General features: G+C 38.9%; 1 protein-coding gene across 1 annotated transcript in view; it reads right to left on the bottom strand.

Annotated features, from left to right (window-relative positions):
* Window positions 1–27,901, bottom strand: part of SMARCC1 (SWI/SNF related BAF chromatin remodeling complex subunit C1) — a gene marked incomplete at both ends in the record, with an annotated part of 181,317 nt that overhangs the window by 73,125 nt on the left and 80,291 nt on the right. The window contains 3 exons of the mRNA XM_084247855.1: window positions 2,323–2,360; window positions 7,265–7,324; window positions 10,027–10,151. Coding sequence (XP_084103981.1) covers window positions 2,323–2,360; window positions 7,265–7,324; window positions 10,027–10,151 — 223 coding nt within the window. The remainder of the gene's footprint in view (window positions 1–2,322; window positions 2,361–7,264; window positions 7,325–10,026; window positions 10,152–27,901) is intronic.

Raw genomic sequence — 27,901 nt, 5'->3', positions numbered from 1 at the left:
ACAAAAATAACAGAAAGTACTGTTATCAAGTACTTTTATCAAGGATACTATACTAAGAGGAAACAATTTTTTAATTTTCCTATGTTTTCTAATTTTGTAAAGTTTAGTCTATGAACTTCATCTGTGATATTAACTATATTCAATCTTAAAAACTTTTTTCTACTAGAAATCATTCAAATTTTGAATTGTTTTTTTAATAATGGTTCCAGGGCCTCCCCAGTGGTGCAGTGGTTGAGCGCTGGGTTGCGAAGCTGCCTGCAGCCTCTGCAGCACCGGTTCGATCCCCGGCTGCTCCCCGGCCACCAGAGGAGGGTCCCGCATGGTGCGCAGACCTCTCCTGCCGCCCATTGCTCCCCTCAACAGTGTACTTCGGTTCTTCTGCCTGCTCAGCTCCCCGCTCTGGCTCTGGTGAATTCTCCCACCCTCCCGCGCTTCTGACTGCACCCAGTGCTTGTATGTATGTATGTATATATGTATGTATGTATGAATGAATGAATGAATAAATAAATAAAGGCTCCAACTTTAATTCCACCAAAATTTCTGTGTTATACTGAGGTGAGGATCTATAATGTTCCTGCTAAGAAACAGCAGTTTACTTAAGATCAATAAATACAAAAACATTTTAATGTATGACAGCATCAAGGAAACTCTGGTTGTAACTTAAGTTGGTATTTAAACAAATGTGTTAATTCTGATGACAATGGTGGAGAAATTTTACTTATCAAATCAGGGAAATTAACAAAAAAAATGCTCAGAGTTACTGTGTGTTTTTGAGGGGCAGGTTTTACAAGCTGAATTAGAACTCAAAAATTTTTCTTTATTCAGTAAAACCAAGGACAGGCTACATTGCTATTAATGAAGACTGACAGTCTATGGGTAAATTATCTCAATGATGACACTGTGGGGCTGGGTGTTAGAATTAACTATATCTAGTATTCTTTAGTTTAAGTTATGTAACAGGGGCCTCCCTGGTGGCGCAGCGGTTGAGCACTGGGTTGCGAAGCTGCCCGCAGCCTCTGCAGGGCCGGTTCGATCCCCGGCTGCTCCCCGGCCACCAGAGGAGGGTCCCACATGGTACGCAGACCTCTCCTGCCGCCCGCTGCTCCCCTCAGCAGTGTACTTCGGTCCTTCTGCCTGCTCTGCTCCCCGCTCTGACTCTGGTGAATTCTCTCACCCTCCCGCGCTTCTGACTGTACACCCAGTGCATGTATAAACAAAACAAACAAGCAAGCAAACAAATAAATAAATAAAACATGCCTCTATAAAAAAAAAAAAAGTTATGTAACAGACATGTCTATGGTTTTACACAAGTGGCATTAAAAAAAAACCAACCCTTACAGGTTAAGTTCTTTGGCTTTCTATTTTGTTCTCTTTGACTACCACACAACAGTATTTATTCTGAATGATAAATCTTTTTACAAATGAATACTTATTAATGATTATAAATAGCTTTTAACTAAAGAAGTCTGGTTTTAAAATCACAACAATTTAATTGAGTGATGTGGAAGCATCACATGTAGAAGAGTTTCTTGAAATACTTTTCCTGGAAATACTGTCATGAATATGTTCATTTCTTGAATATATAAAAAAAAGTCAATTTTTGACTCAGTGCAAAAAACAATTATCCATTTTCAGCAAATTAAGGATGCTATTTCCAGGAAATCAGTCATTAGTGAGCTAATTAGTAACCATCAAATATGACATTGAAATAAAGAACCATTTATTAAAAAGTAAAAATCTGTCTAAAATCCAATACCTTATATCAGTGTGATTACTGATATATCTCTACAGTAGAACTGATGACACAGTAAACAGCTGGCTGTAAACCTCAACAAACTCAACAATATGATCAAAGCCTTCATCATCTATGCATGGGAGGCAGTGATAGAGAAACCAATAGAAATGGGAGTGAGAAAAACAGGGTGAGGCAGGGCTACTGCTAATCTACACTTTTAGATAACATCTGTGATACTGTGATAAGTTCTGATTATTACTTTACAGCCAGGGGAGTAATGAAACTAGGAGTTACAGCCTATGAGTAAGGGACAGTAATTGGCAAGATGGAAGTTTCCTTTTGGTAAAATTTGGGGATTAAGACAAATTTTTTTGGTGGTGTTAAAAAAGAAATTAAAATCAGAAGGAAGTCAAGACAGAATATTTCTAAGAACACTTCCAGTTGAGTGTTTCTACTCAGTAGACAGGACTAAAATCAGAAGGAAGTCAAGACAGAATATTTCTAAGAACACTTCCAGTTGAGTGTTTCTACTCAGTAGATATGACCCTTAGTGAGCTACTCCTCACCAAGTCTAATTAAATGATTACCTTTCCTCCTGTTGTGACAGTTTCTTCATCTTGCTCATCTGCAAAATCAAAACATATAACGTATTTCAGAAGCAGATAAATACTATTTGAATTACTTGGAACCTTTAAGGTTTAAATAATTACTACTAGGCAGAAAAGAAATGGAGCATTATTAAACCAAATTCAACTCAAGTAATTCAGAAAATTAGAATTAGACATAGAAGCACAGAGGTGAGCAGAAATTCACAGCATAAATAAGTTTTCTAAGAAAGGGAAATTTATTATTAATTACTGTTTGGACTACTATCTTAGTCATGATCTTGCCTAACAGGTAAGGGATTTGACTAGGAGGACAACTCTTACCTTCTGAGGTTTGGTGAAACAAAGTAATGACATTATGGTTCCAGAGGAAATGACAAATGAGAAGTAAAGAAAAAAGTAATAATCAATCCCTACAGTCAAAATACTAGTAAGAATATTAATACATTCTAAGGTTCAGGGACCTACATGAGGACCTTGAATAATGAACAGAAGGAGTAGGGGCCTCCCCAGATGGCGCAGTGGTTGAGCACTGGGCTGCAAAGCTGCCCGCAGCCTCTGCAGCACCGGTTCGATCCCTGGCTGCCGGTGAGGGTCCCACATGGCGCACCCACTGCTCCCCTCAGCAGTGTGTTTTGTCAGTCTGCCTGTTATGTTCCCTGCTCTGTCTCTGGTGGACTCTCTCACCCTTCCATGCTTCTGACTGTACCCAGTGCTTGTATAAATATATAAATCTTAAAAAAAAAAAAAAAAGAACAGGAGTAAACCCATAGTAGTAACATATAACTAAGCAGTTGTCTTCTATAATGAAAAATAAGAAGTGCCAGTGTAGTAGAAAGTATGAGGTTATGGCACAATAATTATATTACTAAGTTCCTGTAATATTTTTTATAATTATGACTACTGGCAACGACTAAAATTCAAAGAGAACACAGGGAAGCCATTTTCCATTAATTAATTCATTCAACAAAATTTTTCAAGAATCTGTGATTTGAAATGTACTAAGTAAGTTAAGAACAGGGAATCTATAGCCCATAGACTAAATCTGGTCTACAGCCTATTTTTGCATGAAATCTGGCATTATGCATGGAATCTGAGAATTTGTCAGTCGTTCCCAGTCAACAGTTAACTTGTAAGAAGGGTGGTTCACTATGCCTAGACTAAGCAAAAAACATGATCTCTGAGGAACTTTTGGCTTTATTTCTAGGAGCCTAGAATTTTGTTATGGGCTAGAGGGGACCCAACATGATCAGGTCCCCCCAATAAAACCACAGGGCGGGCTTAAAGGGCAGAAATACTGCATATACATTCCTTTATTTTTGTTGCTAGGCAAAGAATCTATTCTGTATGACACTTCATGTGTTAAGAAAAAAATGAGGAAGCCATCACCCAAATTTTGTGTCATTTTTCTTTGCAATCTCTCTGCTTATGCTTCCAATGTTAGTTGTAATAAATGGTAGCCATGAGTACAGCTTACAGCTACATGCTGAATCCCATGAGTCCTTTTAGAGAATTTCCAAATCTGGGGATCCCTACTTTATCTGTAGTGATGAGTGGATTTTATATTTTTTAATGGCTCACAAGAAAATCAATAGAAAACTGTATTGTGACACATAAAAATTAACTGAAATTTATATTTCACCATGCATAAATAAAAGTTTTGTCGAAGTTATGATTATCTGTCCACATATTATCTATGGATGCATTTGCATTACAATGTCAAAAATGAGTAGCTTTGAGAGGGACTATATGGCCCACAAGCCCGAAATGTTATCTGGTCCTTTTCAAAAAGTTTGCCTACTCCCTAATTCAGAGGATGTAAAGAAAATAATTTAATGGATAAGGAATTAGCATTGAAATATTCAGCTTAATTTTATAAAGGATCTACTAAGTGTTAGCCATTTGTCCAAATGCTAACAACATAATGATCAAGAATAGATCCCTCCCTGTCTTTATGGAGTTTACATTCTAGTTAGCAGTGGCAGGGGAATAGGAAGAGAAAATTAATACTAAAAAAGATATTCGATATTGAAACCTGCCATACAGAGAATAAAGACAAAGCAATATATTTAAGACAGGTAATGGGGAGCTGGATCCTTCATTGCGAAGAGAAAACATGAAAATTCTAAAAATATGAAATTTAAGGTAAAACAGTAGAAAAGGACTAAGGAAACATTACACGGAGAGGATCAAAACATCTCAGGCAGAGATGGACCTGACAACGTCCCCCAAAAATGAAAGCCTGCTGTCACCACAGATACAGGCTAAGAAATGAGCAAATCATAATAGCAGAGTACAATGATAAAAAGTATTGTCACTAAAGTTACAAAGACCTGGACCTGAAACTGTGCTTTGCCACTTAATAGATGTATGCTTGGAATGTTACTGAATCCCTCCAGATCTCTATCGCCTCATCAACAAACAGGGCTAATGTGGTTTAATGGTGAAATGCAAACAAGTGTAGCAGGATGCCTGATAGTCATGCAATATAGAAATGGATACTGTCACGTGAATTACAAGTTACAGAGGAACACCTGCTAACTGGAATAGAAGATTTCGTGTGTGGTTAATGATGGTACTACCATAGGAGTCATCTAGCTGTACAAAGGGACTATTTTTTCCTAAGAAATAATTAACAGAAAGCAACCCTGCTAAAGCTGTCAAAAATGAAAAGTTTATTTGGATTACAGTCAAGCAAATATTAAACTTCTCACTAAATGGTGATTGCCACTTAATGATCTCTCTGGTCAATATATACTTTTCAAGTTTACTTTAACAGATTTCTGCCCCCAAGGAATCTTGGTACCCAATGGAAATAAATATCTATTAGATAATACAGAAGACGAGAGAGACACTTCTTACTGATTCCTAATGTAATACTTAACGAATGTTCTCTTCCTCCTAAATGTGGGCAAATGCATTTTCACCTCAATCCCTGGATCTTTCAGAAATTTCATGAAAGAAATGAAGACTGGGCTTGTTTAGCTAGGTGGCACATAAGGCAGGAAATGGGCCAGTTTGAAACATAAACAGCTATCCTAGGCATGATTCAAATTATAGCTTATACTGAAAGTCTGATTCCCCCCCCCCCTCCTCTAACCTTCTCCCAAAAGTCTGATTCCTACATAATACATGGAAAGGCTGTCCTCCCCGGAATGAAAGGCCAGACCAACAGTTTCAAATTCTATAGATCCTAACTGTTCAGCTGTGACCAGCAACATCATTATCCATAATCCTCATGATTTGGAACTTAGGCTGTTCACAAATACACAGGGAAATCTCATATTTAGCACTAAAATATTTTAATCCAGCTGGCATCCCTATCTCTTCCCCAAAATTGGCTTCAATTTCATTCCTTTGATAAAGTCTATTACAAAAATACTCTTGGAAATTATCTCACTGATAAAGGACACCAGGTTTATTCCTTTTCAGAATATATAGTCAAAAAATATGAAATATTCTGTTTAAAAACTGTCCCAGAGAAGAATAAGAAGTGTTAGCATTCATTTTTCCTCCCAGTTTGCTCAGAATATCAAATAAAAAAACCACTTATAGTTTTTACTTTATTGGTTTTTGATTTGGCGAATATGTGTCAGTTGTAAATAGGCAATATTAACTTGCTGAGAATGTAAACTATTAACGGCAATTCAAGAACTATATTCTATTACCAATGTTTAAAACAATTAAGATAGACCAATATATTGACAGGATCTCTTTTCTTAATTGATTTTACTGACCTAATATCACCTTTATACAAATTGTCAACAAGACAATTTTCTGACTTCACTTTCAACATAATGAAGAATGGAATCATTCAATAATGTTCAATGACAGGCATTACGCCAGAAGGAACAGGATGTATTTAATGAAATGACGTAGAAATAGTTTCCCAAATACCAAAGTATATCTACCATCAAGAACCACTAACGGGTGCCTCCTTGGTGGCGCAAGGGGTTAAGTCTCAGCACTATGAAGCTATCCACAGCCACTGTAGCACTAGTTCGATCCCCGGCCAGGGAGCTACCCACATGGCGCAGTAGACCTCTCCTGACTTGCCCGCTGCTCCCCTCACCAGTGTACCTCAGTAGATCTGCCTGTTTTCTGGGATCCACCATTCTGTCTCTGGTGAATCCCCTCACCATGCATCACTGTCCCCCCGGCCCCCGCCCCAGCAGCCCGTACCTCTGGCCTACACCATAGTTATTATATAGTTATAATACCCTAGACATGCACAAATACATAAAATAAATCTTTAAAAAAAGGAACCATTGCAATATATTAAAACATATAAGAAATAGTTAATTAGAAGATAGAGAAAATGAAATCATATTTTCTACACGAGATCTTGAAAACACCATCCATTTATACCTCTCAGGAACAGCATGTGTAAAACAACCATGGTTTGTAAGAATTGAAGCTAGTGCCACCAACTCTTTTCTTTTTCATACTCATCTGTTACCCTCCCAGCACATCAAAAACATATCCTACTGCAAAATGTACCACACAACTTGAACATATAATGACAGAATGATGTGGTTCTCATGTTAGACTCTTTCCAGTAGGCCTACACAGTAAGCTTATGTTTTCATCTACTTATATATGTTGTGAAACAAATCATTTCAGAGATTATAAAGTGTTTCGACTACAAGTAGTTCTTTAAAATGCAAATAACTAATTTAGGTATACTGTCACTTTTGTGAGTTTGCAGGAAAACTGTAAAGAATGGACAATAGGAAATTAAACTTCCTAACAGGTACCAAACCCAACAACAATGGTACTAATAAGGCAGCTGCAATTATCTGTGCTGGAACACAGAGTAACAAGAAAGTATCATCTCTAAGTAAAGAAGAATTATCAGAAATCAAGAATCAAGCAGAATCAAGAGAGAAAACAACACAGAACTACAAAGATTTAATGGTTTTACCTAGATCTGCTACAGTTCCTCCTTTAACAGGTGTATTTTCACTATCTTTCTTTGGGTTTACTAGAAAGAAAAAAAAAATCATGTTTAGAGGGGGAAGTTCTAATTGCTTTTTAATAGAAAAAAATAGATGATTTAAAAAATACTAGAATCTCACTCTAACTCCATCATTGTTCAGTACTCACCTTCATGTTAAAACTGCCAAGTCCAACTGAGAAAAATTAACAAAGGTAACAGACTATACATTGCAAGAAGTTGCCTAAACACCAGTATTTTTTTCATCAAAAAAGTAAATACAGAAATACATGGAGCAAAACATGGGGGGAAAAAACTTTCCATTCCTTTTCCTAGCATTTTTATTATGTTTTCTGTTCATTTCTAGAGTCATGTTTGTGCCACTCATTCAGAAAGATAAAGTGAGGGAGAACTGATGCCATAAAAACACCTTTGTGACTTCAAAACATATCCTGGGGATTTTTATGTTATTTCATACTATTTATCGCTTTTATTTATTCATACTATTTATCTCTTAGCACTATACTTTTCTCATATGACAGTGTGTCTATATGATCTTTCCATGTCAGGATTTTAAGTTACATCTTTTTTCATTTTTAATAGATTGACTGAATCCATGAGTGAATCATTAGCTAATTAGTCCTAAATAGAGGGAAACTTAGTTTATTTACAATTTTCACTATTCTATAACATGCTTTCACATTTATCGTCATGTGTGCATGTAATTAAGATGGGCTCAAGTTAAAACTGCTACTGGATGTATATATTTTTAAGTATTAACAGATACAGTCAGACTGTGTTAAATAGTTTCACCCATTTATACTTTAACTAGTAGCATTTGGGATTATTCACTTACTCAAAATATGTGTGGGTTGGGAATAATCTATGTTCTAAGGTTTGAAAATTTGATGAACAATAAAGGATACTTTAATAATTTATGTATCCTTGGTAAACTGAAGCTGAAAATCCTTTCATTCATTACCCGTATATTTTTAATAAAATTACCAGTACATAATATTTTTGAGTTTTAAGAATATTTATGTAGGGCCTCCCTGGTGGCGCAGGCAGTTGAGTGCCACACTGTGAAGCTGTCTACAGCCTCTGAAGAGCGGATTCGATCCCAGCTGGCCAGCGAGAATTCCACATGGCAAAGCAGACCTCTCCTATCTCGCCTGCTGCTCCCCTCAGCAGTGTATTTCATCCATCTGCCTGTTCTGTTTCCCGCTCTGTCTCTGGTGAATCCTCTCACCCTCCCACACACTTGGCCTGTACCCCAGTTCTTGTATAAATCAATCTTTAAAAAAAAAAAAAAGACTATGTATACTTTAGGGTTCTAATTCTTCCTTAAATGAACAATGACCATTTTCTCCAAGACCAATATTTATTTAAAATATGTGTATTGGGCCTCCCTGGTGGCGCAAGGGGTTAAGACACAACCTATGAGGCTATCCGCAGCCACTGCGGTAGGAGTTTGATCCCTGGCCAGGGAGTTACTCACATGGCACAGCAGAACTCTCCTGACTCGCCCGCTGCTTCCCTCAGCAGTGTATTTCAGTCAGTCTGCCTGTTCGGTTCCCCACTCTGTCTCTGGTGAATCCTCTCACCCCCCTGCATCTCTGTCCTGTGCCCCAGCCCTTATATGCATAAGTAAATAATCTTAAATAAAAAAATCTTTAAAAAAAAAAGAATTATAAGTGCTTAAGAAGCAGTTTGACCCTTTACCACTTAAATTCACATTGCCAAATTCACAATAAATATATATAAAAAAAGGAACTCTATTTGAATTGGCCATTAAAGTCCACTAATGAATTCAGTCATTACTGTGTCCAAATCATGTATGAGTTATTATAGTGCTACAGTTTATGTTAACTAGTAGAATTACCACCAACTTCACAGCTTTCATTTAAAATAAATCTTGGGAATACTTTTGTGGATTTTCTCTTCCACATGACCTTAAAAATACATTTGTGTGGCCTGTATTGCCCAATTTAATATAATATGATATATTCAGAAAAAACACATTAGAAATTACAGTAATTCTTACTAAATTCATCACTATTTAAATTTTTCAATAGAATAGACTGTTTAAAAACAAGAACACCACAAAAATGTTTTGAGGATTGTAACACATGTAGAAGAGGCATGTATTTATCATAACTAGATAATGATGATTCTAAATAGTTTTGATACCACTATAGAAATAGCTAAAAAGCAAATGGAGAATAATAAAATCCATTGAGACATAAAGTAGAACAGTGGTTGCCAGGGTATGGGAGATGGGCTAAATAAATAAAAATCTTTTAATACACCCAGAAAATGTGATTCTAAATCTACTGTATATCCTTAAATATCTGCGCCTCAAGTACATGAAATAACTTATGAAAAAAGGGAAAAATACACAAACCCACAATCTTAGCTCTTCCCAAAACTGACTCAAACAGGTTAAACTGTACTTACAAAAGTACTCATTCATATGTATTCTGTTGAGATTAACCACTATTAATTTTAAACCATTATTAAATATAGCAAACTTCTTGATCAGGTTTTCTGAATAGACAAGGAGCAAAAGTACACTAAAATAACAGTGTAAGAGAAAATTTCATAAACATTAACCCTAAAAGGGGAAATCTATTCATCTTTGAAAGGTGAGAACTGGGAATTCAAAGCAAAGAATGACTCACTCTGTGGCATAACTAAGAATGCTTAAATCATGTCAGATGCTCTCATAATCTGGGTAGGAAAATACAAACCATTTTTTGGAAGCACAACTTCCTCTATGTTGGGTACAGGTGTTGGGTCTTCCATGTCCTTGGTAAGATCTTCTTGTTCATCTTCCTCTTTCTGACTTCTGCGCTTCCCATATAGACTAGCTTGCCTAAAATATAAACAACACTGATTATACTATGACAAACTATTTCAGAGGCTTTAATCTCATTGTTAAAAATCCATTCTCAGAATCACTTTAAAAGACAAACAGCAGGGTCTCCGTGGTGGCGCAGCGGTTGAGCCCTGGGTTGCGAAGCTGCCTGCAGCCTCTGCAGTGCCGGTTCGATCCCCGGCCGCCGGGCAAGGGACCTCTTCTGCCGCCTGCTGTTCCACTCAGCAGTGTACTTCGCTGGTCTGCCTGTTCTGTTCCCTGCTCTGGCTCCGGTGAATTCTCTCACCCTCCTGCGCTTCTGACTCTACCCAGTGCGCTTGTATAAATAAATAAATCTTAAAAAAAAAAAAAAAAAAAAAAAAAAGCCAAACAGCAGGGTCCCCCTTGTGGCCCAAGGGGTTAAGATGCAACCTATAAGGCTGTCCACAGCCAATGCAGCACAAGTTCAATACCCGGCCACGGAGCTAACCCCACATGGTGCAAGACCTCTCCTATCTCACTCGCTGCTCCCCTCAGCAATGTATTTCAGTCAATCTGTATGTTTTTCTCCCACTCTGTCTCTGGTGAATACTCTCACCCTTGCTCTCTGCACCTCTGGCCTACACCCTAGCTCTTGTATGCATAAATTAAACGTTAAAAAAAAAAACACAGGGCCTCCCCGGTGGCGCAGCGGTTGAGCGCTGGGTTGCGAAGCTGCCCGCGGCCTCTGCGGCGCCGGTTCGATCCCCGGCTGCTCCCCGGCCACCGGAGGAGGGTCCCACATGGCGCGCAGACCTCTCCTGCCGCCCGCTGCTCCCCTCAGCAGTGTACTTCGGTCCTTCTGCCTGCTCTGCTCCCCGCTCTGGCTCTGGTGGATTCTCTCACCCTCCCGCGCTTCTGACTGTACCCCGTGCATGTATAAACAAAAACAAAACAAACCAGCAAACAAATAAATAAAGCATGCCTCTATTAAAAAAATAAATAAAAAAAAAAAAACACAAACAGGGATCAAGGAAATTAGATATTCTCCGAAATAACAGCTAATCAGTCAAAAGGAAAATGAGTTTTAGGACATAAGAAATGAGCAAAGAGGGCCTCCCCGGTGGCGCAGCAGTTGAGTGCTGGGTTGCTAAGCTGCCCACAGCCTCTGCAGCGCCGGTTTGATCCCCCGCCACCAGGCGAGGGTCCCACATGGCGCGCAGACCTCTCCTGCTGCCCACTGCTCCCCTCAGCAGTGTACTTCGTCACTCTGCCTATTCTGCTCCCTGCTCTGGCTCTGGTGAATTCTCTCACCTTCCCACGCTTCTGACTGTACCCAGTGCTTATATAAATAAATAAATAAATCTTAAAAAAAAAAGATCACAGAAATCCTATTATACAAATTGCAGAAAGTATCCTTAAAAGGTGCTTACATTAATGTAATTGAAGAACACCTGCTAAGCAAATATGGGATATATTTTATCTCAGGTTATAAACAATTACTTACATAAGAAGTTTTCTCAAAGAAAATTTCTGGCTCTTAATATCATCTAAATATAAGAAACTGCAAAGCAGAATTACTTAAAATAGTAGTAACTCTATTTAAAAAAAATATTTTTATACAAGTGCTAGGGTACATGCCAGAAGCGCAAGAGGATTCACCGGTGAGAGGATTCACTAGCAACAGAGCAGGGAGCAGAACAGGCAAAAGGACTGAAATACACTGATGAGGGGAGCAGCGGGTGAGACAGGAGAGGTCTGCTGCGCCATGTGGGTTTCTTCCTGGCCAGCAGGGAATCGAACCCGCGATGCAGAGGCTGTGGACAGCTTCAAAGCACTGCTCTCAACCCGCTGCACCACTGGGGAGGCCCAAAATAGTAATAATTCTTTTGTAGAAACTGCCACTGCTCTTGCACCACCAATTCAATCAAATCACTATTTTTAAAAAAAAAAAAAAAAGATTTATTTATTTATTTATCTATCTACTTATTTATTTATTTATTTATGTATACAAGCACTGGGTACAGTCAGAAACGCTGAAGGGTAAGAGAATTCACCAGAGCCAGAGCGGGGAGCAGAACAGGCAGACTGACAAAGTACAATGCTGAGGGGAGCAGAGGGCGTGGCAGCAGAGGTCTGCGCGCCATGTGGAACCCTTACCGGCAGCCAGGGATGGAACCGGCGCTGCAGAGGCTGAAGGCAACTTCGCAGGCAGTGTTCAACCGCTGCGCCACCAGGGAGGCCCCCGAAACAAATCACTATTTATTTTAAAGACTAATATATGCCAGAAGCATATCAGGGTAGAGTGATTCCTTACCTGGAGGAATTACAAGGAATATAGGACAGAAATCATTATCTACTTCATATAATATGATGTGTAGCAATACTAAAAAGTGAATAAAGTGCCAAGAAAATACAGCTCAGAAAAGAGTCAAGATTAAAGATGACAGATAAGCTGCTATGTGAGAACCATAACCACTAAAAGATAAACTATGTTTCAGGATGAGTTTAAAACAAAAAGGCTTAAGAAAAAACAAACAAACAAACAAAAAAAACTTGTTTTGCAAAGAAATGAGAAACAATCCAGGGCACACTAGCAAGTAAGAGTGGGAACAATGAAAAAGCTACCTATATTGCATGGTAGAATAGCCTGACTCCTCACACTGCCTAGAGAATGCTCAAAGTTTTCTTCTGAGAGAGACAAATTCTGCTATAGGTTAGAATGAGACATATAGGTCAAAAAATTTTTCAAGTAACAATTCCACGACAATTTTTAAAAGGCCTATGAACTGATAAATGCTAGGGAAATAAATACATCAAAAGATGCAAGGACTGCTACTGGAAACAGTATGAGCATTCTCAAAAGGTTATGGGGGAAAAAAAAAAGAACTACAGGGCTTCCCTGGTGGCGCAGGTGGTTAAGCACCGTGCTGTGAAGCTGTCCACAGCCTCTGCAGTGCCGGGTTCCATCCTCGCCGGCCATGGAGATACTCACATGGTGTGGCAGACCTCTCCTGTCTCAACTGCTGCTCCCCTCAGCAGTGTATTTTGTCAGTCTGCCTATTCTGTTCCCCACTCTGTCTCTGGTGTCCTCTCACCCTCCTGTACATCTGGTCTATACCACGGTTCTTGTACAAATAAATAAATCTTTGGAAAAAAATTAAATTAAAAAGAAAATAGGGCCTCCCCGGTGGCGCAGCGGTTGAGTGCTGGGTTGCGAAGCTGCCCGCGTCCTCTGCGGCGCCGGTTCGATCCCCAGCCACTGGAGGAGGGTCCCACATGGCGCACAGACCTCTCCTGCTGCCCGCTGCTCCCCTCAGCAGTGTACCTCGGTCCTTCTGCCTGCTCTGCTCCCCGCTCTGGATCTAGTGAATTCTCTCACCCTCCCTCGCTTCTGACTGTACCCAGTGCATGTATAAACAAACAAACAAATAAATAAATGCCTCTATAAAAAAAAAAATTAAAAAAAAAAAAAGAAAATAACTACAAACTGATCTTCCATATAACCCAGCAATTCCACTCCCATCGACCCAAAGAAAACAAAATTAGCAATTCAAAAGGAAACTTGCACTCTCATGGTTATTACAGCACTGTTTACAAAAGCCAAGACAGGGGAACAGCCTAAATGCCCCTAACACATGAATGGATTAAGATGTGGCGTGTGTGTACACCTACACACACAACGCACGCACAAATAAATACTACTCAGCTATCAAGAAAAGATAAATTCTTTCCAGTTGTGGCAACATGGATGGAGTTGAAAGGGATAATGCTATGAGAAATCAGTCAGAAGGACAAATAATAAATGGTGTCACTTATATGTAGGATACAGAAAAACAAAACAAAGGTTCAGTTAAAGCCAAATTAGAACATTACCTGCTCCCCTCAGCAGTGTATTTCAGTCAATCTGCCTGTTCTGTTCCCCATTCTGTCTGGTGAATCCTCTCACACACCCCCACACCTCTGGCCTGTACCCAAGTTCTTGTATGCATAAATAAATAAATCTTAAAAAAAAAAAAGGACATGCATACATATATTTGGGGAAACTCAATTTGGTGGACTTTACATTTGGAATAGAGACAACTTCTGAGAGCCTCCTGGATATCAAATCAGTGATTATTAGTGTTCTGGTACCCCATATCTCACTCAGCCTGTAAGTGGGAAGAGTAGCACATTTAAGTTAGGTGTAGAAACACTTGAAAAAGTTGTTATGACTTTCTTCACAAGGCTCTGGGGTAGCTCTGAAATTACTGAATCTCAACAGCAAGATTTAGATTAGAAATTAAAGAAATACTATAACTACCAATAGTATCTAAAGAAAATTAGATTTTTCTGGTTTTAATTTTTATGTCATAGTAATATTATGTTTAAAAAGATTTTTAAACTTTCCTAAAAGCATATGTGTACATAATTAAGAATGCTTCTGGGCCTCGCCGGTGGTGCAGTGGTTGAGTGCTGGGTTGAGAAGCTGCCCGCAGCCTCTGCAGCGCCGGTTCAATCCCCGGCCACCGGCGAGTGTCCCACATGGCGTACAGACCTCTCCTGCTGCCCGCTGCTCCCCTCAGCAGTGTACTTCGGTCCTTCTGCCTGTTCTGCTCCCCGCTCTGGCTCTGGTGAATTCTCTCACCCTCCCATGCTTCTGACTGTACCCAGTGCTTGTATAAATAAATAAATAAATCTTAAAAAAAAAAAAAAAAAAAGAATGCTTCTGATATTCCTACCCTTCAAAGAAATACCATAAACCAAGATGTATTCTGGGGACATGAAATGCCAATTTGGTAGCAGAGGAAAGGCAATATAAAAAGAAACTGCTGGGGAACCCTCCCTCCCCCCATCCCTCCCCCAGGAAACTCCCCTTCCCCCTCCCCCCACCCGGGTAGTGCAAAGGGTTGAGCACAGCACTGTGAGGCTGGCTGCAGCCACTGCAGTGAGAGTTCGATCCCTGGCCCGCCAGGGAGCAACCCACATGGCGCAGCAGACCTCTCCTGACTCACCTGCTGCGTCCCTCAGCAGTGTATTTCAGTCTATCTGCCTGTTCTGTTCCCTGCTCTGTCTGTGGTGAATAATATCACCTCCTGCAATGCTGGCCTGTACCCCAGTTCTTGTATACATAAATGAATAAGTCTTTAAAAAAAAAAAAAAAGAAAAGAAACTGCTGGAAAGTAGATCTTTACAGCCCAGTCAACAGCCAGAAATTTACAAATTATCACATCAAAGAATTTTGGAGTTTATAATTTTTTGACTTAAACTATAATCTCTGCAAAATGACAAAATATTGACAACCCTGAATTTATTATCTACTTAATATATAATAAATTATTAAGTATTACCTACCATTTATTAAGTATCTACTTCAGGCTGGGCACCGTGCAAAGGACTTTAAAGTCTCATTAAACACCTACAATAATCTGTTCAACAGAAACCAAAATCCCTCCAAGTTTAGATTTACTAAGGTAAACCGAGCATTTTGAATATTGCATTATGTTTACAGCACTTTCCAAAACATCCAATAGTCATGGTCATAGGTTCATGTCTTTGATGAGTCATTTGATTAAAAATGAGACAACTGGTAAAAACTGAGACAATGACCCTAACAATGGCAAATAAAATTTCTTAAATTCCTTACCAATCACGTTTCTTGACATATACTTTGATACAGGAAAAAAGATGGGTTCAAGCTACCTTTGTATAAATATAAGATGCTCATCAAATAACATCCTGAAACAAGTACAATTATTAAAGACTTCTAATCAATATAAAGATGGACCTCCTTTCAGCAAAATGTCTAATATAAATGTAAAAATATGAAAGTCCTTTATAGCTTGTTTAATGCCTTCTGAATCATGCTGCAGTGCTTACCCTTTCTTCCCACTCTTCTTCCGTGATTCTGTGGGTGTGGGAGGTGGAGGAGAAGGTGAATGTTTCCTCTTTCGAGCATTAGCTGACGCTTTTCTATCTCTTCTTTCTGGACTTCTGACTGGCTAGGAAGAAGTAAATGGAAATAAGTATCAGTCAGGCTTTGCTGACTCCTTAGTTTCTTTAAGGTGGAAAATATCAAGGTGAGTTTTCATGAAGATAGTAACAAACCCACTAGATTGAGAGCACACGTTAATCATCTTGGATCACCAGCAGTCAAAAGAATTTCCCTGAACTTGCAGGTAACATACCAATGGAAATATAAGCACCACCCCACAGGTAGTCAAACTATGTTATAAAACAGACAGATTCAAACCTGTACACCTAAAAACTGTTCCTCACCACATTCTGTATTCCCAGGGTGGGAAAAGTAATTTTTAATAACTACCAGGAGGGTGTAAAACACATACTATTAAATTAATAAAATACAAAGGTTGAATGAGCTTGTGACTATATACCAGAAACTATTAATAATTCATCAGTTAAAAAAAATAAAAGGGATAAATTTATGATACAAAAGATAAAAATAAGATTACATTTTATGATTTGAAAGTCAACCTATCCCTAAAACTATCACCATCGACAGATAACATGATTTTATTTATAGACAGTCTATGAGTCAAAAGAGTTGGATGATGCCTATCGTTATAAAAGTCAAACTCCAGGGCCTCCCCGGTGGCACAGTGGCTGAGTGCTGGGCTGCGAAACTGCCCATAGCCTCTGCATTGCCAGTTCGATCCCCGGCCACCAGCAAGAGTCCCACAGGCGTGCAGACTTCTCCTGCCGCGCCTGCTGCTCTCCTCAGCAGTGTACTTCGTCAGTCTGCCTGTTCTGCTCCCCGCTCTGGCTCTGGTGAATCCTCTCACCCTCCCGCGCTTCTAACTGTATCCTGGTTCTTGCATAAATAAATAAATAAATCTTAAAAAAAAAAAAAAAAGTCAACCTCCACATAGTAATGAGCAACTTAATAAAAGACAATAAAGAAAAAGCAAACACCTAAGTTAATTTTTTAAAAAATCACAGATTGGGGGCCTCCCTGGTGGCGCAGTGGTTGAGCGCTGGGCTGCAAAGCTGCCTGCAGTCTCTGTAGCACCAGTTCGATCCCCAGCCGATGACAAGGGTCCCACTTGGCGCGCAGACCTCTCCTGCCACGCCCACTGCTCCCCTCAGCAGTGTATTTCGTCAGTCTGCCTGTTCTGTTCCCTGCTCTGTCTCTGGTGAATCCTCTCACCCTCCCGTGCTTCTGACTGTACCCAGCGCTTGTATAAATAAATAGATAAATCTTAAAAAAAAAAAATCACAGATTAAAACATTAATTCAACAATAATCTGTTGGTATGCTCATACTCCTCACAACTGTCTCTTTTTAGTAGCTCTGTAACATCAAACTGGGAATCTGAGATTTTTATAGGTCTACGAGAGATTTTAATAGAAAATCTAAATTATAGACACCTTTAATTGGTATAGTAACATTTTAAAATGAAATTTTGTCTCTCTCTTTTTTTTTTTTTTTGGTGGGACCCTCGCCAGTAGCCGGGAATCGAACTGGCGCTGCAGAGGTTGCGCCACTAGGGGAGGCCCTGAAAATTAAATTTTCAAAAGGGATATTAAATTTTTATGTAATCCCCTGAAAAATATGTGAATATATAAATCTGAACAGGAGTGGATATGAACAGGCCCATTTAATAACATGATAAGGAAATCAGAATATTCCTAACAACACAAAAAACTTGGTTTGAAATGCATTAGAGGAAAACAAATATATAATAATCGTTAACAGCCACAGAAAGCTAAAACTTAAAAAAAAAAAATTACTCAAATACCAAAGCAAATAGAAGCAAAATAAAAATGAAAGAATATGGGGGGGGGGGAACGGGACACCCATTTTAAAATATTACTCTTAACACACAAGACAATAATGTTTAAGTAAGAAAGTCAGATCACAGGGCTGAAAAAAGGTATGAAATAATTGTAATGGCTAAAAGTTTATCTATTTCAAAAATTTTTCAGAAAATAAAAATACCAAATAAAACTTCAAACATTAAATATTCCCAGTGAAAAGAACTTTTAAATCATAGGTCTCTACCTAAAACTGTAACAAACACAACATTTCTTCTCAGGCTTAGATCTCCCTGCAGACACACCTATCTCAGAAGTTGTAGCTTATAATGCTTATAATGATTGCACTTTTTAAAAAATTTAATATAGGATTTTTTTAATTTTCTTACATCATTGTTCATTTTTGATACAGTATTTGATCTCTCCCTCAAGTGTAGTCCCAATAATTCTCCCACCATCACAGCACCTGAGAACTGTAACCAATCTTTTGTGTTCTTCCCTTCTCTGTTTGACCCCTCAATCTCACCCTCCCCTGCTATATGCCTCACATCTATGGTTCGCCTGCAAGTTTTGTCTTTTTCCTGACCTTTTTTTCAGTTTCCCTCTTTTCCACCTACACATGAAACCATCTGTTACTTTTCTTTTTCCTTCTGACTTATTAAGCTTAGCACAAAACCCTTCCAGCTCCATCCATGTTGCTGCAAAAGGCATGAGTTTATCTTTTTTGATCTGAGTAATAATCCATTAGGAATATATACCACATCTTCTTTATTCATTCATCTGTTGTGGAGCATTTAGGCTGTTTCCATATCTTAGCTATTGTTAAGTATTTGCACTTCCTAAGGCATTTAAAGAATATTTAAGTATCTCAAAAAAAAAGGACTATTTTAAGTGAAACCTATAATGGCTTGTAGTTTGTACTAAATTTTTTTTTCATTACCAAAACTATTAACAAATATTAAAACTAAATGGAAAAAAAACCCAACTAAATGAGTTTTCCCTTGGAAAAACAACTACTTAATTAAATTATTCTGTGGTATTTGGGTATACAAAATTAAAATTCATATCTAGTGAACAAAATCAGCTGCACTAATGCCATACTACAGGGGTGACTTTAAATCTTAATGACCATTTGAGGTTTTCACTACCCCTTTTTGGAAGATGCCAGCTCCGCAGAGGGCTGCTAAAAGTAGTAACTGTTATAACTATGTGATGACCGTTGCACTTTGGTTTATTGGTGACAGCTTATTAACAAAGATTTGATATCAGTAAGGTCAAGAAAGAAGAAAGACCCAATGGAGAAAAATGGTGTCAACCCAAATACCTCTTCATTCTTTGTTGAAATTCGCTGACGAAAACTCACAGGCTTTCTGTTCTCATCCACCTCATAATCCTCCTCATTCATCCATTCATTGAAAACATCAGTGTCCAAAATCCATTTCGCATGAACCTAAAGTCATATAAAAACATATTATAAAAAAATAAGAATCTACATAATAAAATCACTTGACAGTATTTAAAAGAATTAAAAAGCTTTAAAAGTATTTGAAAGAAGCTGATTTATTTTGCTCACGTCCACAATTAGAACAAATTAAAAATATAACACTAACGTATTTCGTCATTCTGCCTGTTCTGCTCCCCTCTCTGGCTCTGGTGAATTCTCTCACCCTCCCGCGCTTCTGACTGTACCCAGTGCTTGTATAAATAAATAAATAAAAATCTTAAAAACAAACACTAACAATTACATGAGTGGTAAGTAATGTAACAATTTCTACTTTTTATCGTCTTTTATTGAATAAATAGGATAGGAAAGCGCCATTGCTTTTGTGAAGACTGAGGTTCTGATATCTAAGACCCTTAAATTTAATAATCATGTCACTTTAATTTCAGCTATATTAAGGTATAATTGACAAATACAATTATAAGATATTTATACACTGTGGTAATTTGCTCTAAGTACACATCCAGTTAACCAACATACCCATCATCTCAAATATTTATCCTATCAGCAAGCTTCAACTACACAATAAAGTGTTTTCAATTACAATCATATTTTACATTAGATCACTAGACCTCATTCATCTTATAGCTAAAAGTTTAAATTCTTTTACCAACCTCTCCTATTTACACATCATCTCCGGATACTACTTTTCTATTTTGTTTAAAAGAATGTGAGAGAAAGAGAGGGAGTGCGTGCATGCGCGTGAGACAGAGAAAGAGAGAGTGAGTTTGTGTGTGTATTTAAAAAAAAAATTCCACTTTTAATTTTTTTAAAGATTCCATGTATCAGTGATAGTGTGTAGTATTTGTCTTTCTCTGTAAGGCCAATTTCACTAATCATGCCAGCTTTCTTTATGAAAATCACTGATTAAAAGTAATATTCAAGGGCCCCCTTGGTGGCGCAAAGGGTTAAGAGGCAACTTATGAAACTAACTGGAGCCTTTGCAGCATGAGTTCAAACCTGGCCAGGGAACAACCCACATGGCACAGCAGACCTCTCCTGAATTACCCGCTGCTCCCCTTAGCAGTGTAGTTCAGTCAATCTGCCTGTTCTGTTCCCCACTCTGTCTCTGGTGAATCCTCTTACACCCACACCCCAGCTCTGGCCTACACCCCAACTCTTATATGTATAAATAATTTTTTAAAAAAAGGGAGCCTCTGGGCCTCCCCTGGTGGCGCAGCGGTTGAGCGCTGGGCTGCGAAGCTGCCCGTAGCCTCTGCAGCGCCGGTTCGATCCCTGGCCACTGGTGAGGGTCCCACATGGCGCGCAGACCTCTCCTGCCGTGCCCACTGCTCCCCTCAGCAGTGTATTTCAGTCAGTCTGCCTGTTCTGTTCCCCGCTCTGGCTCTGGTGAATTCTCTCACTCTCCAATGCTTCTGACTGTACCCAGTGCTTGTATAAATAAATAAATCTTTAAAAAAAAAAAAAAAGGGAGCCTCTCTGGTGGCGCAAGGGGTTAATATGCAACCGATGAAGCTAACAGCAGTGTCTGCAGCACGAGCGAGTTCAATCTCTAGCCAGAGAGCAACCCACATGGCGCAGCAGACCTCTCCTGACTCGCCCGCTGCTCCACTCAGCAGTGTATTTTAGTCAATCTGCCTGTTCTGTTTCCCACTCTGTCTCTGGTGAATCCTCTCACCCTCCCGCACCTCTGGTCTCTACCCCAGTTATTGTATAAAAAAAAAAAAAAAAAAAACTTTAAAAAAATTAATAAATAGGGCCTCCCAGGTGGCGCAGCGGGTTGAGCACAGTGCTGTGAAGCTGCCCACAGCCTCTGCAGTGCGAGTTCGATTCCCGGCCGGCCAAGGAGATTCCCACATGGCGCAGCAGATCTCTCCTGTTGTGCCTGCTTCTCCCCTCAGCAGTGCTTTGGGTCAGTCTGCCTGTTCTGTTCCCCACTGTCTCTGGTGAATCCTCTCACCCTTCTACGCCTCTGGCCTGTACCCCAGCTATTATATAAATTAAAAAAAAAAATCTTTATAAAAATAAATAAATAAATAAAAGTAATATTCAAGAGCAAAGGGCCAAAGATAGTCATTAATTTATTTTTTAATTTTTTAAAAAGATTTATTTATTTATACAAGCACTGGGTACAGTCAGAAGCACGGGAGGGTGAGAGAATTCATCAGAGCCAGAGCAGGAGCAGAACAGGCAGAAGGACCGAAGTACACTGCTAAGGGGAGCAGCGGGCGGCAGGGGAGGTCTGCGCGCCATGTGGGACCTTCGCCTGGCAGCTGGGGATCGAACCAGCACTGCAGAGGCTGCAGGCAGCTTCGCAGCCCATCGCTCAACCGCTGCACCACCAGGGAGGCCCGATAGTCATTACTTTAGGCATGAAGGATGTCTCTAGGTTCATTCATTCTATAACACTCTTAAATAATGATAAATAGAACATTACAGAGAACTATCACTCAGCCCTGTAAGTTATACATAGCTATGCATATCTCTCAGGCACAGACAGGGCTGCGGTGAAAGTGGAGAAATAAGAATCAGATTCTAGCTTCTTCCCAGCCCTTTCCACAGTCACTTCTCTTTGTTATTTTATTAATGTTTCTGAGTAAGAATTAATAAAATGAAAGGTTCCCTAGGTGTCATATAAATACACATGTAGGTAAAGGTAGATATTTAAACAACTGACCTAGCCTATATAATATTTTCTTTTCTCCAAAAGCATGCCCAAGAGGAGTATACTGAAATATGGGAGTAGACAATTCTTCATTGACCAGAAATGCTGTTCACATTTCAAATCATGGTATTTGTGTTTCAGACAGAGCATGTGGCTATACTCTCATGACGTGTTAGCTGCAATATTATAAGGAGAACAAAGAAAATAGCAGCTACACCTGTGAAGCCTTCCTAGAAGCAAAAACAATATATAATATGGCAAGCACAAGGTAATATGGACGTCCTAATAAAACTATTTATCATGTAAGCTCATCATTGACCTTAAAAAAAAGTGGGGAGTAGGATGGTGTTACTACATTGGTTGCTCAGGTTATGATGGAATCATATCTTGATTTAGGAATGAAATATGGGACTATGTTTCTTCTCCTCCCCAAACTGTAGTTACACAGTAACACAATTAACACCCTGTCAAAGAGAAAATTAAGCCTTAAATAATGTAACCTGAAAAGACTTTTGTATAAACTATGGGGAGGGGTATAAATAGAACACCCAAGAAACCTAATCAGAGAAATAAAATCTATTTATAGATATGAATGTCAAAGAAAAGGGTAAAATAACTTATTGGTATTTTAGAAAATATGTCATAGCATTTGAAAACAGAACAGTGTTTTCCTAAGTGTGTACATATAGTAGAAGTAGAGATGTGCATTTTTTACTATCCAGAAAACCCTGACAGGAATCTCTTAAGAAAACATGTCAGTAGTATAGAACAATAAAAAAGTGTTTGGGCCAGGCACTTTGTTATACCTTACATGTATGATCTCATTTAATAGTCCTACCCAGAATAAAGCAATGTAGATTCTCCTATAAAGTCTATTTAATCTCGGCGCTGGAAGGGATCATGCTCAGCGAAATAAAGTCTATTTAATCTCAACTATAATTCCAATGAGTATACTTGTTTTACATGGACCTCAAAAAAGCAACTGTAATATTTAGATAACAGAAGAGACCCAAGACCCAGGAGACACTTAAAGAAGAAAAAAGCAAAGAGTATTCAATCAGGTACAAACAGCAATTAATAGAGTCTGAAAACAATAACTACACATATAAAAAAATTACTTTGACAGAAAGGGTACAGATCAGCACAAAGAACATTTGTCCTTCAAGGTATAGTTTACATACCATCACAAAGGGAAAAAAAATTATCCTACATGGTAACGTTTTAAAATTTGTTTCGGGCCTCCCTGGTGGCCAAGGAGTTAAGCACTGCACTATGAAGCAATCCACAGCCCCTGGAGCACAAGTTCGATCCCCGGCCGGCCAGGGAACAACCCACATGGCAAAGCAGACCTCTCCTATCTTGCCCGCTGCTCCCCTCAGCAGTGTATTTCAGTCAGTATGCCTGTTCTGTTCCCTACTCTGTCTCTGGTGAATCCTCTCACTCTACCACACCTCTGGCCTGTACCCAACTCTTACATGCATAAATAAATAACTCTTTAAAAAAAAAAAAATTGTTTCTAGGGCCACCCTGGTGGCACAAGGGGTTAAGATGCAACCTATGAAGCTATCTGCAGCCACTGCAGCATGAGTTTGATCCACGGCCAAGGAGCTACCCACATGGCACAGCAGACCTCCCCTGACTCGCCTACTGCTCCCCTCAGCAGTGTATTTCAGTCAATCTGCTTGTTCTGTTCCCCACTCTGTCTCTGCTGAATCCTCAAGCCTCCCACAACTCTGGCCCGTACCCCAGTTCTTGTATGCATAAATAAATAAATCTTTTTTTAAAAAATGAAATGTTACCAAAGAGATTAAACATCAATATGAAAGGCAAAACCAAGAAAGATTATTACAAGTAAAAGCAATGAATACACATGAAAAACTTTTTAAAAAGCAAACAGCTGCATTTCTTAACAGAAAGAAACATAGGAACAAACCAGATATGTTCTACAAGGAATGGGGAGACAGGACTAGAAGGAAAGCAGAAGGAAGCGTACATATTTGGGAAGTATATTAGAAAGTTATGTATTCAAAATACAAAATTAATCAACTTGGATGGGAGGTGGTAAAGAAAACACTAAGAGTGAAAGCAAATGGAAAGAAATAAACCCAAGGATACATCAAGTAATAACTTCACTGAATGAGCATAGGGAGTTCACCCAGATAAACACATTATTTGCATATATACTCTCAATCTTGGGCACAGTATGAGGTTGGAAGAATTGCAAACATATCTTATACTTCTTTTTAGTAGCAGTTCTGAAAATAAATTGAATGTATTAAAGGACTCAATAAATGTTGATGTTGGGAGTCTGGTTTCTTACTGTGGGAGAAGAGAAACACAAACATGGTATAGGAGAGGGCAAAAGAACACTATGGGGATTGGAACGAGAGCTATATATATAGTCTCATTTCTAAAATACATTTATTATGTGTAGGCACATTATGTATACATGAATACTCATGTTTTCACATACATAAGAGCTATATGTTTTGGCTATCTCCATACAAAAAAGGCTTAGGAAAAAAGACACTTCAGTAAGTATGCCTGTTACCAGATCTTGAGCTCTAATATCTTTTCCTACTAAAAAGAAATACAGCTCCTTGAAGAAACAACTGATTCTTGTTATGAAGAATGGAAGGCACAAGGTGAGCCCAGACCATCCTATTATAGGAGGAACTCAAAGCTGATGCATTCTTGTCACAAGGGCACACAAATCAACTTGAAGGGGAACCTACTGGCCAAATATGGAAAAATTTCAGCTCCAAAATAATTAAGAAATGAATTATAAACCACTGAAAATTAGAAATCCATGAACCCACTCTGACAAAAGATAGATGGATAAATAAGTAAATGAGGAGAAATGAAGGGCTCTTGCTTATAGAACTCTGAAAGCCAACTGTGCTTTCAAATGTGGAGGGAGGGTTGTAGTGGAAAATTATCACTGTGTAATCATCAAAAAAAAGATTGGTTCAAGCAAGAATTATAAATGGATGTTAAATCTGGGTGACAGAAGGGAAGATTTTGATGAGAAGTAGAATATCTCCAAGATCTAAAAGAATCTTTCACAAATTGGGGCCTCCCCGGTGGCGCAGCGGTTGAGCGTTGGGTTGCGAAGCTGCCCGCGGCATCTGCCGCGCCGGTTCGATCCCTGGCTGCTCCCCGGCCACCAGAGGAGGGTCCCACATGGCACGCAGACCTCTCCTGCCGCCCGCTGCTCCCCTCAGCAGTGTACTTCGGTCCTTCTGCCTGCTCTGCTCCCCACTCTGGCTCTGGTGAATTCTCTCACCCTCCCGCGCTTCTGACTGTACCCAGTGCATGTAAAAACAAAACAAACAAACAAATAAAATAAATAAATAAAACATGCCTCTATTAAAAAAAAAAAAAAGAATCTTTCACAAATTGCTTATAAGTTGCCAATGGGGAGTAAAAGCTAACTACAGAGTGGAGCCACCAGAGAACACATTAACCAGTGATTAACATCACCAAGGAGGAGCAGATGGACACAGCATGTCTCCCAACATGATGCCCTGAGAAGAACAACATTAACTTATGCAGTTTGATGCCTGAAATTCACTATGAGAAAAGAAAAAATTCCAAAAAGAGAAATATTTTTAAAAATCAAAAACATCATGAAAGGCAAGAAACACTTATATTACAGGTTAAAAGAAACTAGAAAGACATGACAGATGAATTCAACAGCTGATATTAGGTAGGATTCTGTACTAGAGAGAAAAAAATGCTATAAAAAATGGTATTGGGTCAGGGGCAAAAAGAGAATATGAACAGTACTGTGTCAATATGAATTTTAACTGGATAACTGTACCATACTTTACATATGAGAATTTCTTCTTCTTAGGAAACAATGTTTGGGGTAAAAAAGTCCAAAATACTTCCCATTGTTATTTCAAATTGTTCACTACACACACACAGAGACAGAGTTTATAAACACAAAGAATGAATGAAAAATCAAAAGGCAAGTAAAATATTGACATGTAGACAAAGGGTGTACAAGTGTTCCATTAATATTTTTCTTTAAAGATTTATTTATTTATGAATACAAGAACTGAGGTACAGGCCAGAGTTGTGAGGGATGAAAGGATTTACCAGAGACAGAATGGGAAGCAGAACAGGTGGATTGATTAAATACATTGCTAAGGAAGTAGCTGGCAAGAAAGGAGAGGTCTGCTGTTCCATGGGGTTCCCCCTGGCTGGGGATTGAACTTGTGCTGCAGTGGATTGCTTCATAGTGTTAACGCTTAACCTCCTGCGTCACCAGGGAGACCCCCTATTACTATTCTTATTCTTGCAACTTAAAGTTGCAAGTTTAAGTTTGAAATTATTTCCAGATAATGATTTTTCCCGAAAAAAGACTAATTTTTGTTAATCCCATTTTCCTCATATGGAATCTGAAGTTCAAACACTAAGTCTTTCTGAAGCTCATACAAGTAGAAAATGGTTGAACCATGTTTAAAATCTAATATATTGATGCAATTTAAGTGGTCATTATATCATATAAAGCAGCTAATAAAAAAATCATGTATAAATACTACTACTGCCCATGAAAAGATTCAGAGCTCCCCGTGGAAATAAAGTTCTAGGGCAGGGATAGAGAAATTACCAAGAGTTTGGAACACTGGGACACTGGAACATCTTTTTGTCCCATAAACTCCAAAATATGCAAAAATAATGCCAAAAGATCACAAGAGCCAACTTAAAGGAGTTTCCAATGGCCAAATTTCAGGTTAATTTATCAAAATGAAGAATGGATGTAATGTCACTGCTCCATGAGTACATACTGACACTACAGACACATGTGAAAAAAGGAAGTTCATTCCTATAGCAAAATGCCAATACTGTACCAATAGAATGGATAGTTAGAAAACCACCAGCAATCACTAATTCATAAATAAATCTTTAATAAAGAAAAAAACAAAGTAGACTAAATATATCTGACAACTAAACAGTGTACAACTCTGAAATACATCTTAGGTCAATGAAAAAACTTACTATAATACGGGAACTGATGAAATATGGGTCCTGTATCAGGCAACAATATTGTTTCAGGAATTAATTCCCTGAAATAGTTTTATTTTATTTTATTTTTTTTTAAGATTTATTTATTTATTTATACAAGCACTGGGTACAGTCAGAAGCACGGGAGGGTGAGAGAATTCACCAGAGCCAGAGCGGGGAGCAGAACAGGCAGACCGACAAAGTACACTGCTGAGGGGAGCAGCGGGCGGCAGGAGAGGTCTGCGCACCATGTGGAACCCTCCTCAGGTGGCCGGGGAGCAGCCGGGGATTGAACCGGCGCTGCAGAGGCTGCAGGCAGCCCCGCAAACCAGCACTCAACCACTGCGCCACCGTGGAGGCCCTGAAATAGTTTTAAAAAGGGTAATCTAGAAGTGTAAGTGAGTACTCTTGTATTATTCTTCTAACTTTCACAATTATTTCTACACTAAAAGTTTAAAATTTAAAATGGCCTTTTACCATCATAAAAGAAATGATTTGATATAGTAATCAAATCCAGTCTCCTAAATGACACCATCAATGAGGTCAACTCCAGCCCTCATATGCCTCTCTTAACTATCAAACCACAATCTAACTTAGCTTTGGGGTCTCCTCAAACATCCCTGCAAGCCATTTTATTAAGACCTATGTAATGAGGTCTCAATGGCCATGAGAATCGCTTAATAAAGATTACAAAGAAAGGGGCCTCCCTGGTGGCACAAGGAGTTAAGACACAACCTATGAAGCTGTCAGCAGCCACTGAAGCACGAGTTTGATCCCTGGCCAGGTAGCTACCCACGTGGTGCAGCAGACCTCTCCTGTCTCACCCACTGCTCCCCTCAGCAGTGTATTTCAGTCTGTCTGTTCTGTTCCCCACTCTGTCTCTGGCGAATCCTCT

Source organism: Talpa europaea (genome assembly GCF_964194135.1).
Source record: "Talpa europaea genome assembly, chromosome: 11".
Taxonomy (NCBI): domain Eukaryota; kingdom Metazoa; phylum Chordata; class Mammalia; order Eulipotyphla; family Talpidae; genus Talpa; species Talpa europaea.
This window is presented reverse-complemented; position numbering and strand designations above follow the sequence as displayed.